At 40.1% G+C, this 15,522-nt stretch overlaps 1 protein-coding gene across 1 annotated transcript in view; it reads right to left on the minus strand.

Annotated features, from left to right (window-relative positions):
• The window catches only part of RASGRF2 (Ras protein specific guanine nucleotide releasing factor 2), a 150,572-nt gene that overhangs the window by 81,419 nt on the left and 53,631 nt on the right, over positions 1 to 15,522 (minus strand). The window contains exons 3-5 of the mRNA XM_054398139.1: positions 3,548 to 3,695; positions 2,885 to 2,974; positions 905 to 1,158 (exon numbers count right to left, since the gene is read on the minus strand). Coding sequence (XP_054254114.1) covers positions 905 to 1,158; positions 2,885 to 2,974; positions 3,548 to 3,695 — 492 coding nt within the window. The remainder of the gene's footprint in view (positions 1 to 904; positions 1,159 to 2,884; positions 2,975 to 3,547; positions 3,696 to 15,522) is intronic.

Genomic DNA, 15,522 nt, shown 5'->3' on the forward strand with positions numbered 1-15,522 from the left:
GTGTAGAAAGCATATTCTGTTTAATTCTTTTAAGGAAAATTATCTATTAAATAGCATGTTCCAGTTTCATGAACAAGTTTTTTCCAAGAACATCTCTGACAATGCATTCAGCAATTTAAGAGGATTCATAAGATGCAGAAAACCTAATGCCATTAGTAGTCATCTACATTCTTGCATTCTGCAATTTAAGATTCAAGTTTGCAATGGTTCTATAACACAAACCTTAATATTGTACATAAGCTCATGAGGTCAAAAGAAATAGGGAACATTCCACTTGTAAGACTACAGTGATGAATGAGCTAAGAAAGGAAAACCTCTCTCATAATGAAAGGAATAGATTCTATTTCTTAGCAGTCAGGGGCAGATTTAGATGCAGTCCCAAACCTGTATAAAATTTTAGATGCCTGATGGATTATTTGTACATCTCATGATAGTACTTGGATGCTTAATGCAAAGAACAATTGTTTTTTTTGTAGGATAGGAAAAGAAAAGTGAGAGGGAAGGAGGCTTCTTAGGCAGAACAAAAGAAAATAGAAGACTTGATGTACTCATCCTCAGGGTGTTACCTGGATCATATGAGGCCACCAAATCCAATTTTGGTCTCTTAAGAGAAAAGGAAACAGGAAAAGTGACAGAAAATTATGAGAATTGCCTCCAGAGACATGATTTGTTTTTCCCTTCCTCTAGCAGAAGAAGAAATAGAATGCAAGGAGGCAAAGAGCTCTAGCTGGTTTCAAATGGCATTACTGAGAGCACCTTGCCCTTTATCTCTGGAAACATGGCCTACCTCAGTGACGTTACATCAGAGCAAAACAAAAAGTGGCAGACCTCACTACTGTAAAGTGAAGCAGAAAGGAAGAAGCAGTCAGTGAAAACCCTAAAAAGGAAACAAAAATCCCCATACCTGTTGAGGAAAATGCTACTAACATCATCATGACTGATAGGTGGCTTCTTTGAACTCGCAGCCATCCTTAAGGGCCGCAGAAAACAGTTCACAAGAACATAAAGTTGATGCACATATTCAGATTCAGCCTCCACCATGTTAAAAACTATCTGATTCCTTTTTCTCATACTTTCTGCATGGGGAGAACAAATATAATCTTGGACAATAGTCTTCCATTTTCTTCTACATAACCAGCCCCGCATAAAGCTCTGAACCTAAAAATGGACCAAGCAGAAAAGAATAAGAAAAAAACATTATATGACTTACCATAAGCATTGAATTGTAAAAGTAACCCTCTAAATGAAATATATCTGGTTGTTGTTTATTATTTTTAAACAAATCTGTTTCCCTTGCTGATCAATAATTGTTCCCAAATTATATTTTTTCTAAATTTTTGTTTGTTAATGAAATTTCCACAGTCATTTGATTGGTTCTGTTGCCAGAAAACAGATTGAAAACATATCTTACACATACCAAGGTACCTTTTACTTCGATCTCAAATGTAATTTGTAAATACTCTTCCTGTCAGCACCTCTGTGCTACACACTGTGCAAGTTTTTAAATTCCTTTTACCTTGTCTTGTACCCCCAAAAGCATTGTGCAATGCTTCCAGGCAAGCCATTTCAAGATAAACTTGACATCATTAGTGGCATAATTCTGAAACAGTTGTGAAATTTAGTTTGCCTTTTGTTTTGAATGGATACCTTTTAACGTGTGCATTTAAAGCTATGTATTGATATACTGCTTTGCATCAGACATCTAGGCCAGCAATACTATTATCCAGAAAAGGAAGATATTTGTCATTCTTAAAAAGCATCTCTACATAAAGGAAAAATACACTGCCATGTAATATCCACTGAAGTTTCAAGTGGATTAAAGATTACAGAAAAGGTCTGCGTCTGGTCACAGAAAATTTCAGTTATGTCTTTGCTCTCATCTTGATGTGAAGATCATTCATCTTGAAAAACAAATGCAAAATCTCACGGTTAGCAGTTTACTCTGAAAAAACAACTGTAACTAAAGGACCGAATTGTCAAAACAATCAGATGCAGAATGCATTGAATATATAGAGAATCAGAGCTCTCTTTCTACTAAAAGAGACACTTCCAGCTTCTATTACACTGTTTAATCTACTTGCAAAGGAAAATTCACACAAGGGTATGAGCTCAGTGCTGACCCTGACTGACATGGCATGACAGAAAAAAACCAGAAATTAAGTCCATATACTATAAAATAGGTTAGGCAATAAAAGACATTGAGCACTGTAAGAATAAGGGTGACATGTATGACACCACATCTTCAAGCAAGATTTCCATTCATGCTCCTGAATCAGGATTTGTGATTGTCAGCAATGGGCATAGTTCTGGAGGCTGGTTATATCCAGCCTTAACTAGTATTACCAAAAGCTGCACAGGTAAATGCAAATACAGACTGGGACAATTCTTTCCCTGCTGTTAAAAACACTGGCCATAATATCCTGGAACAATCATCATGAAAGAGATCAGATGACAACCCAGATGAAGACTGCTCTCTGCATTTTTCAATATTTGCATTCCAGCAGTAAAAAAAAAAAAAAAAAAAAAATTAATTATCATATCTTTATAAGTATTTTTATAAGAAAGGAATATAAAGTCACTGCACACTTGATTCTTACAGGACATAGCCGATGAGTTCATGTTAGTATTTACATGCAGCTGAATGCAATGTGCAAGCTTCTTTTAAAAATGGAATGTATGTATACCTCACAAGTGTAGGTATACCCTACAGGATGAGGGTAAATGTGGCACAGGGTAAATGTGGCACTGAAACACAGCAAGCTGGTATAAGGGCAATTGAATGTATTTAAAGAAAATAAATTGAGAGGAAACTAGACAGATTAAAATACAGAATTCTTTCCCATCCCACCCTTCTCCTCTTAAGTACATAAGATGACATGTTTACCTTTTTAATTTTTTTAATATCTGGATCCTCATCTTCCTGGTTGCCTTGGTAAGGTCGCATTCTTTCTTTTGTTTTATTGAGAGCTACAATCTGACAAATAAATACATAAATATTCATTAAATACTTTGTCAAGTTAATGAAACAGTTGCAGAATTAACTGAAAAGTATTTTCCCCTTCTTCAAGCCTGTTAAAGTTGCACAGAACGACAAGCACACGTCTGGTCACAGCCAAATGAACACAGTTCTCCGAAAAACGGTTGAGGCTCTTGATCCAGATGGAGGAACGATCAGAAAAGAGCTGGTTCAGCTCTCAAAGCAAAATGTGCCTTCCAAACTTAAACAACTCAGGACTCCAACAAAATTTTTAACATTCAGTGAAATAGAGCAATTTGGAACAGTTCTCCGTACTGCCAAACCACAGTCCTTGTGTGAAGATAGGCAGGAAATCAATGGCATCCATCCTGCAAAGCAATGTCTCAAAGTCTCCAACAAAGAGATAATCCAAGGAGTGCAACAGCCAAGGGCATGGATGGGCTATTACGTATTAACTAAAGTTAATTAGTTCCATTATTTTCACAAATATTACAGAAATACTGAATATTGTTGTAATGCATATGTCAAAATGTTATAATTCAATGATCATTTGATGACTCCGGCACATACCTCAGATTTAAGTCTTTCAATTTCTGTGTCTTGATCCTCAAGTTGATGCCGAAGCTGATTGGCTGCAATCTTCTCAGTCTCCACAATCTGGACAAGATGAATGTACTTCTGCATTAACACCTCCCTTTCAATGAGAATATCTGAATAACTAAAGAGGGAACATTTGCATCAGTAAAAATAGCCGAATGTTGTCTTTTGTGTCCCCTTACGGGATATTGACAGAATAAGCATTGCATCAATGCAGACAGGTTTTGAATGTGATCTCTTCCAACTCAACAGTTCTATGATTCTACAATTTCTGTGATTCTATGATAATACATCATCCAAACGCTTCGTCTTTAATAACCTTTTTAGACACAGTTTTCCTGTATCTAGTTACTGAGAGCAAGATAATTGCAGTGGTCTTCTCATGATCTTCTAATTCTCAGGCTAAGCCAAACAATTCTATTAATTGTATTTATTTTAAGGGCTGCTTTTTTTTACATCTTTTAGGAGGACTTCTGGGGAGCATCTGGAACTTCAATAGAACTATTTCTAATTCTCTCCACCTGGCAAATGTCTTTACAAAATAATTCCCATCGTAACTGTTACTTTCATTTCCTAACACTTATTTTATTGTTTAGGACAGTTTATGATTACACTAATACATTCTATTTAGTAAAAGAAACTATGATATCAGCCTTTTTTTTTTTTTTTTAGCTCGAGAGTGGCAAACTGTAATTGAAATATTTTCCTGCAAAGGAGTATTATCCCAAGCACAGTTAGATGTCACAATCAAAGCAGTGACAGGCATTATACTGTAGTACTGTTCCCAACTTCAGGTAAAAGAGAAATCAGTTTCTTCCTATGCAGCATCATCAGACTGCTCCTTTACGTCATTCAGCACCTCTCACACAGCTAATTTAAATGTGCAGAAAATACACAGCCCATGTGTATTTTGGTCTGTGCTTGTTTCCTGGCTTTGGTTCAGCAAAATCTACAGACACATACTGTCTCTTTACCTGGGTTTCAGGAGCCTTTTTCCTCTGAGAATTAAATAATTTTACAAGGTAAAGAACAAACTGCACAAAACACTGCAGAACGAAGCCCTGAATCTTTGACAAGAGATCTTTTTATAATTTAATGATATACCATTGAAAATGCATCTATCATCATAGAAAATATCTATCATACATATTGGTTTTCCACTGTCAGGTAAGCACAGGGTGTTTCTGGATTGCACATCTCTTCCTTGTAGATCTCTTTCTACTTTTTACATGACTCATAAAATGTGAGCACTTGCCATTAAATACCATGAAACTTAAAAAAATATAATAATGTGTGTCCTCTTCAGTTAATATGCATTTTGTGTATCTGTACTGACATTTCAAACAGTATTAGTTTATTATTATTATATACTAGAGGGGACCAATATTGAGTACTGCTATGAAATTCAACCTGGAAAGCAAGCATAGATTTAAAATAATTAGAATGAATTCTCACAGCTATCATAAACCACAAGTTTTTCCTCCTTGGATAAACTATAAAAGAATAAGAAGTTAATTTAATTCTATTGCATTTATTGGTTTATAATAACTACTGCAATAGTAAACAATAAATAGGCAAACCAAAACAAACCAAATAAAACAAGCAAACTAACAAAAAACTGAACCAACAACAAAGCCCAGAGCAGTTCTTCCAGTAAGTAAAACAACATACATAAAAGAATCTGTCATAAAGTAATCCATGTAACTTAACTGTGCAATAAATACTACTGATAAAGTACAAAATTCAGTTCTTTATAATTTTGCAAGGATTCTTTCTTTTTTTTTCCAAAACCACGCTTAAACTTAAGCCATGCTTAAACTCTTTGGAACCTAAAATACATTTGAACGCAATAAAAAGTCTCTGAGTTAGAAACAGTTCACATAAGTTTTACAATGATGACAGATGTCGCAAAGATAAAAATATATCTATGTAAGAAAATGCATTCCTTATTGCCTGCAGCACCACCTCGATTTGTGTTTAATATAAAAAGACATCTTTTCTACCTAAAATCAGGTCCAGATGGGTGACAAGACCTTTTTTATGATGATGATTATTATTTATCCTTTTTCAAAATTTTGTTTAATTTTCACAAATACAGATTTTGACAGATTTGGCTTTGCTTTTACTCAAGGCTGAGGGAAACAACAGGACACACAATCACAAAGGGTGAACAGCAGCTCTAGTCGGAGCTGATGCAGGATTGAAGACACTATTATATACAATGTTTTTCTGTCACTTTTACTTACCTCCTTTAGGGGAAGAAACATCATCTAGGTTTTTCAGCTTCTTTAAATGCATTAAGCTAGACTTCCACAGTCTTGCTTTACTAGGCAACAAGAACTTTTCTATAGAAGATTGAAAAGTTTTTAATATTTTGAGATGTATTTAGAGTATTTTGCCTAGTTAGTGGCTTTAGCAGCCTAAAATGTTAGCCTCATCCTAGACACCAACTTCACTCCCATAATTAGCAGTACAAAAAGGAGTTAACTAGAAAAGCCTATGTACACCTATATGGACTATCCATTTTCCTTCTCAAAACTGCTACTTGTTCTGTAAAAGGAAAAATCATAGGATTTTGAATAAACTTCACCTGCTTCCAAAAGGTGAAGCACCAAAAGGTGCTTCATCCATCTCTCTGTACACATTAGTTTAAAATCATTATGCCTAAAGGGCTAAGCTGTATACTCAGCATAATGCTAGGAGCTTTCCTAATGGGTAGAGTTTCAATACTGATGGGATTACACATGTATACAAAATGGTTTGTTAAAGAAAATTGTACCAAAGTGTTCAAATGTAAAAGGAAGATGAAAAATTCATATAACAACTTGCAAGCAGCCAGTCTAAATCTAGTTCACTGTCTGGATATCATTTAATTTGAAAGAAGCAACTGCAGTGAGCCACAGCTTTCTATGAACTGCTATTAATATTTTATTGAAAGAAGTGATTCTAAAAATTTACAGTATCAGGTAGGAAGACTCAAAGGCAGAGCATTCTGAAAGCTAAGGCTATACCTATTTCCTGCTATCTTCTGTAGAGACAGGACTCAAATCAGATATTTCAACAACCTGAAGCTATGACTGACCACTAACTACCACAAGGAGAAAGAAATGAAGAAAGTGTTGAATGCATGATTTAAGTCTCAGACGAGCCAATCTGGTCGGAAAATGTAAGAAAACTGGAGAAAGTTTAACCAGTGACTCATTACTTGGGTCTCTGCATTGTGACAGCAGACTAAGATAAAGGCTCCAGTAGTGCTAACAACAAATTTAATTGGTTTTTGCACTAAATTCTGACCAGAGTTATGGTTCATTGGTTCACTCTGTAGTAACTGTACTAAAGTTGCTCAGTGTGCTGGTTTGGGGCCAGACAGATCATCTCTTGCCCCGAAAGGGACAAAAGAATGACACTCACACAAACGGATTGGAGAGTGATGGAAAGTTTAAATGGAAAAGCAATTGGTGAAGCTACAGAGAACTACAAACTACAAAGCATAGTGACAAAGAGTATCCCAAAGCATACAGAACCCCTCACAGAATTCCCAAAGGCTTCCCAATCCTTCCCTTCTTCCTACCTGAGGTTAAACCCAAACCCCCCAGGGCTCTTTCTTCCCCCTCCCATTGCTAGGCAAGTCTCAGGCTGGCCAGGTCTGAGACTGCCCCCCCCCCCCCATTCTCCTCCTGGCATTAGGCCTAGACAGGCCTAAGAGGCCTTGAGGATACTCCCCCGGCATTACCCAATAAGAGAGAGAGCATCTCCCGTGGGAGTAGAGAGGGAAGAAAGAGAAAGAGAATGACTCTGCAGATGGCCTTATAGGGCACAGGATTTATGGGTAGAAATACGTCGTTTCCTGTGTCCACCCCTATTGGGTGAACACCCAGGACACCAGAGGTGTATCTCATGTAGCAGTGGCAGGGGGCACCCAGCCTAAACTGCCACACTCAGGCAGCTGGAAGAGCCAGGCACTGGACTGGCCAGAACTATGTATGGTTGTATCAAATCATTCTTTTGAAACGCAAAATGCACATTCTAATTAACTCTTTATGAAAACCAGGATATATGGCTCTCGGGGTCTAGAAGACAAAACAATTACCTACTTCTGCCCATACTAACTACTGTCAAGCAGCTATAGGACTCCTTTATAGAGAAGGAATTGCCTTCAGAAAGATTTGAGAAGTCTAATGACACATTAACCATCATGCTAGGGATAGAAACAGTAGAAGTTGCAACAGAACTTACACAAGCTTATGACTACCAAAGGTGACGTGGGAGACCATCTGAACAGAAATACCATTAACTTTAATGAATTTCTGTATGACATGGGATATCAAAGGACAGCTATGGCTGTGAGGTTTACAGAGCAAAAGCTTGTCAGAAGACACCAAATTAAGATGAGCTTTCAGACAGGCATGGACAACTGTTTAGAAAGGCTGTAAAAGAGGTATCTGCTGATTTCAAGCACAGAGGTGGGAAGTGGCACTTGGACTGGTGAAAAACTGCAGCAGCTGGGATTGGAGGTTGGGTGTAGGACTGTGTGATACTTGGGGAATGATGAGAAATTCACACCCCAAAGGATTTTTACTACAAGATCCTTTCTTCTGACATGGGGAAATACGAACTGGAATAAAAAGTCTTTGTAAGGGTAGTCCCAACAACCGTGAGAAGTTTCATGTACCCACACTATGTCAGTGCGGGAATGGCTTACCCCAGGAGAATGGGTATGTGGGGAGGGGAATTCTAACCCTCCTGTGTGAGAATGAGACAATCCTGAAAACACATCTCATTAGCCATTGTGTTACTAATCAGACTCACAGCTCATACAAAAAAACAGCTGTTCCCATTGTCCTGGCAAATCTGTCCAGGAAAATCTGAGTAAAGGAATTCAGCTACAAAAACACTGGAGCTGAAAGGCACCTATTCTATTATACAAGATGGAGGCAGAATTGAACAGCAGCTATGAAGTCCAGATCAAACACAATGGCAGGGACACCTCCTTGCTCTGTGAGCTGAGCTTTCACACAGCTGTTATGAACTTGTAGCTATGATTTCCAAAGAGCATTACTGCTGGGATTTCAAATACTTCCTTAGTAAACAATTACCACACTGATATTCCAGATAGCCATAATTATCAGTATGAATATCAGTGCTTTTGAAGTTTCATGTCTGAGCTATCTACAGTGCAGTTTGCCAAGACCCTGAAAACCCCTTTGAGGGGCTTATGGAACCCTTTGCAGCAGCACTGAGAGGATTGGTCCCAGCATACAGCTCTTTTAGGGGATATAACAGGTTTCTGTGAAGTGCTGTGCAACAAGCATAGGAGGTATAGTCACCTCTGGTAGGCAATGTTAGGATGTGTGATAAAAGGCTAATCTTAACCAATGGCAGGAACAATAGTAGCTGCCGTAACTCAAACAGCCTAATCAAGAGAAATGAGCTCCCTAACCTGGCTGCTGCCAGGGGGATCTTGTGCTATTCATTCATTGTAAATACCTCTAAATCTTGTAAAGAGGATATGTATATTTGTACATATTCATTGCATGTCTTTGTAGATTGTAGTTTTGCTTGTAATACAGCTTTCACTCGCTTCCAACTGATCTGGTCTGGCAAATTTAATGCTGGGGGCGGGGAACTTTCAACCCACCACAAGAGGGATCAAGGAGGCTTGAAGAAGGACAAGCTTGGGAAAACACAGAGATGAAGGGAGAAAAGGCACATATGACCAGGTTGATCTGCACACTTGTCTGGCCATGCTCTGCACCTGATCAGCACAGGCCAACCTGTCTTCTCATTAAATTCCATTGCTAACTTCTTTCCTGGGTGAAGGGATTGTATATGCATCTGCAGAGTTCTAAGTGCCATCTACAGGAACCAGAACTCAGGGAGCACAGGTGTCTATGTACAGTGCAGTAACAACCTGGAGGGCCAGAAGCACTTGCGGATTATCTAGGTGTGTAGACCAGTGTGTGATCACCAGCAACGGTCAAGACTGGTGCGTAGGTGAGAATTAGTCACTGGGAAGTCAGGTGTTGAAGATACACTAAGTCTATGTTGTATCATCAGAGACTCTGTGATTTGGCTTCAGTGAAGCACAGGAGATTCAAACCAGCTAATGAGGTTGCTTGACTGAGACACTCATTCACCCATGAGTCTTCTCATCCAGGTTGTTGAGGGGATTGAGTGTACCCTCAGCAAGTTTGCTGATAATACCAAACTGGGAGGGTGGCCAACAACCCATCAGGCTGTGCAGCCATCCAATGAGATCTGGACAGGCTGGAGAACTCAATGCAGGCAAACCACATGAATTTCAATATGAACAAGTGCAGGGTCCGCCATCTAAGGAGGAATAACAACATGCACCAGTACAGGTTAGGGACTGCCCTCTTGTAAAGCAGTTCCATGGAGAAAACCTTCGAGTGCTGGTGGACAGCAAGTTCTCCACAGGACCACCATGTACCCTTGTGGCCAAGAGAGCCAAAGCTATCCTGGGGTGAATCAAGAAAGGTGTGTCCAGCAGGTCTAGGGACATTCTACTCTCCCTCTACTCTGCCCTGAGTCCCTCTCTCAAGAGAGACAGGGACCAGATGGAGAGAATCCAATGGAGAGCAACGAGGATGATTAGGGGACTTGAGCACTTCCCCTATGAAGAGAGGCTGAGAAACCTGGGGCTGTTTAGTCTTGAGAAGAGAAGACTGAGAGGGGATCTGATCAATGTCTATAAATATCTGAGGGGTGCATGTCAAGTGGAGGGGGCCAGGCTCTTTTCAATAGTGGGCAATAATAAGACAAGGAACAACAGATACAAGTCTGAACATAGAAGATTTCACCTCACCATGAGAAGAAACTTCTTTACAGTGAGGGTGACAGAGCCCTGGAACAGGCTGCTGTGGTGCCTGTGCTGGTGCCAAAGAGGCCCAGCACAAACCCGGACAGGTCCTGGAATGTCTAGACATGGTCCCCTCTCCTCCCTCCCTCCTGCAGGAGTCGGGGTAACGCAGGAGCAGGGACAAAAGAACAGGCACCAACATGTCTGGTAAACAAAGTCTCCTTTTGGGGTAAGAGCATGTGTACTGGCCACTGCTTCCCCCAGACCAGGTCTGTGTTCCTGCCTTTTACGGCCACAACCTGGCAGAGTCCCATTTCATTGGGTAACTGCTTGCTTCAGTTGCCCTATTGGTCCAATTGACTCTCAGGCAAGTAATAAATACAGGCTGATTTTTATTTGCCTTGCCTTGCCTTGCCTGAATTTGACTTTGCCTGGACTTGCCTGCTTTGACTTGCTTTTTCTTGAGTTGCCTTGCGCAAGACCTGGGATAGAAGCCACAAGCCCTACTTACTGCAAGCCCTACTTACTGCAAGCCCAAGAAGCCACAAGCCTTAGGACCCAAGCTTCACTTCCCCAGGCCCTTTGTGAAAACGCATCGTACCGCCCGCCGTCCTGCTGAAGCCAGACCAGCCATCGAGGACCACGTTGGCACCCTTAAAGCTTCAACAGCTAACATACGGCAGCAGCATCCCCCCTATTTGGGTGGAACTCTCTGTGAGTAACTAATTCATTGCCTCCTGTATTTACAGTTCTTGTCGAGTCTCCCTTGTGGTTGAGAGCCATACTGCACCAGGGGATTCTCTTCTCCTTCTCTTATTCCTTCCAGTTTGCTTAATATTGTTAAAATTGTTATATTGCCTAAATATTATACATTCCCACTGTAAATATATATATTCCAGCTGTACACCGAACCTATTTGATATGGTTTTGGCAATTTTTCATATTAATAAAAAGCAATTAATATTTTTAATTAATATTCATATTTGGCATATTATTAATTATAAATTCTGTAACAGCTGCCCAGAGAAGTTGTGGAGTCTCCTTTGCTGGACACATTCAAAACCCACCTGACTGCATTCCTGTGCAGACTACCTTAGGTGATCCTGCTTTGGCAGGGGGGTTGGACTCAATCGCTGGAGGTCCCTTCCAACCTCTAATGTACTGTGATACTGTGATGTGTGTGGGTGCCTGTGTCAAGAGGAAAGAACATCCAAGGGCTAGACTGAGTGTATAAAGCAGTTATGGGAGAGATCCACAATGTTTCAGTGTGTTCATGTGTGCAGGGTTGGGGAACCTGCGCTGCAGTTACTAGAGGATTCACAGTTCATGTATGTGTGTGGTGTGGGTGGGTGGTGTGAGTGAGTGGGTGGGTGGGTCAGGCAACATGTGGTCTCCAGACCCAGCTCCTGGAGCAGCCTAAATTCTTTAGACCAGTTACTGAGAGATCTACAAGTATGCTGGGAAGTGTGGAGATACATGTGATAGTGACTGAGCATCAGCAACTAGAGAGGGTCAGCAGACACTGCTACAGCTGGGGAGATGGAGAATTCAGGGCCAGCTCCTGGACAGACTGCACGGCTAGGCTATTTGCTAGTGTACCTGTAGCATGTATATATGTATTGTCTGTGTTTTTCCAGTAACATACCCTTATCTTCATCAGTCAGAGATAGGAACAGAATGCTGTTGTCTGTATCCATCTGAGTGCTGCATGTTCCTGTCTGTGTTGATCCCTGTGGCCAGCTATGTCTGTGTATATATATATATATATATATGTGTGTGCTTGTTTGTCTGCTTTGGAATTACTTCTAGTTCAACCTGGGTATAGGGAGCAGCAGCAGCCTCACCTCTGTTCAGCTACTGACTGTCAACACCTACCACTTTGTTCTGTAGATCTAGCTAGATATTATGTGGAAGGCATATATGAGATTGCTTTTCCCGTATTTTGAGTATTACTCAAATTCTCTCGGCTTCATTCCCAGACAACTGGAAAGAACAAAATTGAGGTTATTAGAGCATCAAGCCTCATCTAATATAGTTTCTCCAACAGCAAGGCATTACTAGCAAGGCATTTGCTCTGAGCTTCCAGGCAGCTCTGAGCTACCATACTGAGCTTACAACTGCTGTGTGAAATACACTTTGCATTAGCAAGAGCACTGTGCCAACAAATTTGAGAGTATGCCTTTTTTGTGTGTGTGGTTTTTGTTTTTCTTCATTGCTGACTGAAGGGCAGTAGTTCCTCATGCACTTTAAAAGCAGCCCAGCTGAAAGATACACTGCCACTGCCTTCCCCCACAAACATCACTAATGCTCTCCATCCCACCCAAGGGATCCCCTCTCCCTTGTGCAGTGAACACAGGTGTGTTGTGTGGATGAGCAGATCCAGAGAAATGAGCTGGATTAAAACTAAAATTAAACAAAACATAATTCCTTCTACTGCAAATCAATTTCCCAATTAAGTTCACACTTGTGATTGTGTGAAAGAAGGGCTGATAAAAAGTGTGTGAATGAATGGCTGACTTGAGAGAATGACAGCTGCCTCCCTCTGCAGCAATGTGGATTTATGCAGGACTAAAGTATGCATGGAAGTACAGCCCGAAGCACCTAAGACTTTTCAATAAACTGAAGTAGGAAAGCCAATAAAGTAAATTTGAGTAAGTAAAATATCCATACACACACACACACAAAATAAATAATTTTAATTATATGAAAAAAAAAAATTAAACCTTTGGAAGCCTTTGTAAGAGAAGGTGAAAATTCCTCCTCAGTGTATTGAGGGTGTAACAGATTTTTTTTGTATGAAAAAAAAAGTTCTGGAACAAAGCCTGAACAGGACTTCCACATGTAGTCACTGACAGAGGAACTAGGATTTGCTAAGAATAAATCCTCCAGCCCAGAAACATAACTCAGAAGAAGCAAGTCCTACTCTGCTACTCTGTATATTGGCAAGAACTCAAGACACTAAGAATTCAAATAAAATGGAAATAGATGGAAAGTATAGCTCATAATGGTGTCGTATCAAAATACACTGAATTACACCTCCTATTGCAAATTCACAAGCCAAACAATTGCTCTCATATGAGGTGAGGGCACTAGGAACAGGAAGACTGGAACATAAGCAATGCAGCACCTTGCTGCATCAGTCAAGAGCATGTCAGCTCCCAAAGAGTATGCATGGTCCCCTCCAAATGATAAGCAGTAGCATGCCACCCACAGAGAAATCTTCCAAGAAACAATGGATAATGACACAGCAGAAAATTATTTAATTACACATTTGCATCCAAATAAAACACCTATTTATCCAGAGTGGGACATGGGGTGTAGTGAGATTGTATTATTGCTTTCAACAATCTGTTTCTAACTTGCAAAATAAATAAACACAGAAGAGATTTTGATGGCTGCAAATGTGTATTTGGCAAAAAGTCTCAAAAAGCAATCCAAAAGTTGATTTTGTATAAGTCAGTCCAAGAAAAGCCAACAAAAAAAAAAAAGATGAAAACTTCAACTACTTTGTCTCAGCTAAAACATGGATTGCCATAGCTACTTGGGAGGATAAGACTCTCCAGAAAGCAATTAAGTATTTCCATTTCACCAATGCCAATAGTTCACACAGCACAGGATATTCCAAGGCCTGCTTTCTACTAAGGGGTAAGGGGAATGTTTTCAATACCTCCTAGAAGTTTTTCCTAAGACACCCAAGATACTACAAAAAGTATCATGAGAGTGCTACACAAAATATCAGTTAGTAATTCAAAACAAAAAAAAATGAAAAGGGTCAGAAATGTCTTAGGCTAGCCTCAAATGAGCAGTTACACTGTAGAAGTTGCCAAAGATTGTTTCATTTGCCAAAAGTATAGATGTGTCCAGAGAAGGGCCACGAGGATGATCAGAAAGCTGGAGCACCTCTCTTATGGAGACAGACTGAGAAAGTGGGGGCTATTCAGTCTGGAGAAGAAAAGGCTCCTAGGAGACCTTATTGTGGCCTTCCAGTATCTGAAGGGTCTACAAGAAAGCTGGGGAGGGATGTTTTAGGGTGTCAGGTAGCGACAGGACTAGGGGGAATGGAAAAAAAATAGAAATGGGTAGATTCAAATTGGATGTTAGGAAGAAGTTCTTTACCATGAGAGTGGTGAGATCCTGGAACAGGTTGTCCATGGAGGTGGTAGAAGCCCCACCCCTGGACGTATTTAAGGCCAGGCTGGCTGTGGCTCTGAGCAACCTGATCTAGTGTGTGGTGTCCCTGCCCATGGCAGGGGGGTAGGAACTATCTTGAGGTCTCTTCCAACCCCGACAATTCTATGATAACAAAATGAGAGAAGCCATGTCCAAGTTCCTGGAAAATTTCCCCATGAATTTTCCACATAGACCTGTGCAGAAAAGCAGATAAGGAAAATCCCTGAAATGACAGAGTGCCCTGAAAATATCCCTCACAGTGGTGTCCATAGTTTGATTTTACTAGGACTGTCACTTGAGATACGTCCAAACAAAGCAGGAAAGTCAGTCAGTGAAAGGGGTGCTACAGCAGAAATTCAGTTGTCTTGTGGTTTTGAAACTCAACTACACTGACCTTGACCCTCACAGCTAACTTCTTCTTATCAAGTTTAAGTTCTCAATATTCTCAATTGTATATTGTTTAACTGTATTTCTGTTCAGTTCTGCCTTGAAAATTAATGTGTGATTAATATATGGACTAAACTACCAGAGAGAAATTTAACTTGGTGTGATGAAGCTCTTTTTGCTTACATTCCTTTACACCAGGCAATGCACAAGAAGCAAATTTTCCCAAGAACAAGGAACTGTAAGATCCTGCTTCCTCTGAATGCCCTCACTGATAAGCAAAAAGTCATACTACTTTCTTCACTTGCTTTCAGTACCACTCGTCAAATATATGACCCAGACACACAGACAAAATGCACCTTCTCTCCTCCTCCCTCAAGCTCTCCTAGAATGCACTGACAGTTCAAAGCTTCATAGGTTCCCAAAACCTGAAATAATGTGTTCCCCTGGAGGGTGACCATGCAAAATGTGCTTCACCTAATACCATAACCCAACAGCTGCTTTCCAAGAAAGGACAAGACCTCACTCAGTTAGGTGCCAACACTAAGAGGATTCAAAAGCAAAGACTAGTTGT

Source organism: Indicator indicator, chromosome Z (genome assembly GCF_027791375.1).
Source record: "Indicator indicator isolate 239-I01 chromosome Z, UM_Iind_1.1, whole genome shotgun sequence".
Lineage (NCBI taxonomy): Eukaryota > Metazoa > Chordata > Aves > Piciformes > Indicatoridae > Indicator > Indicator indicator.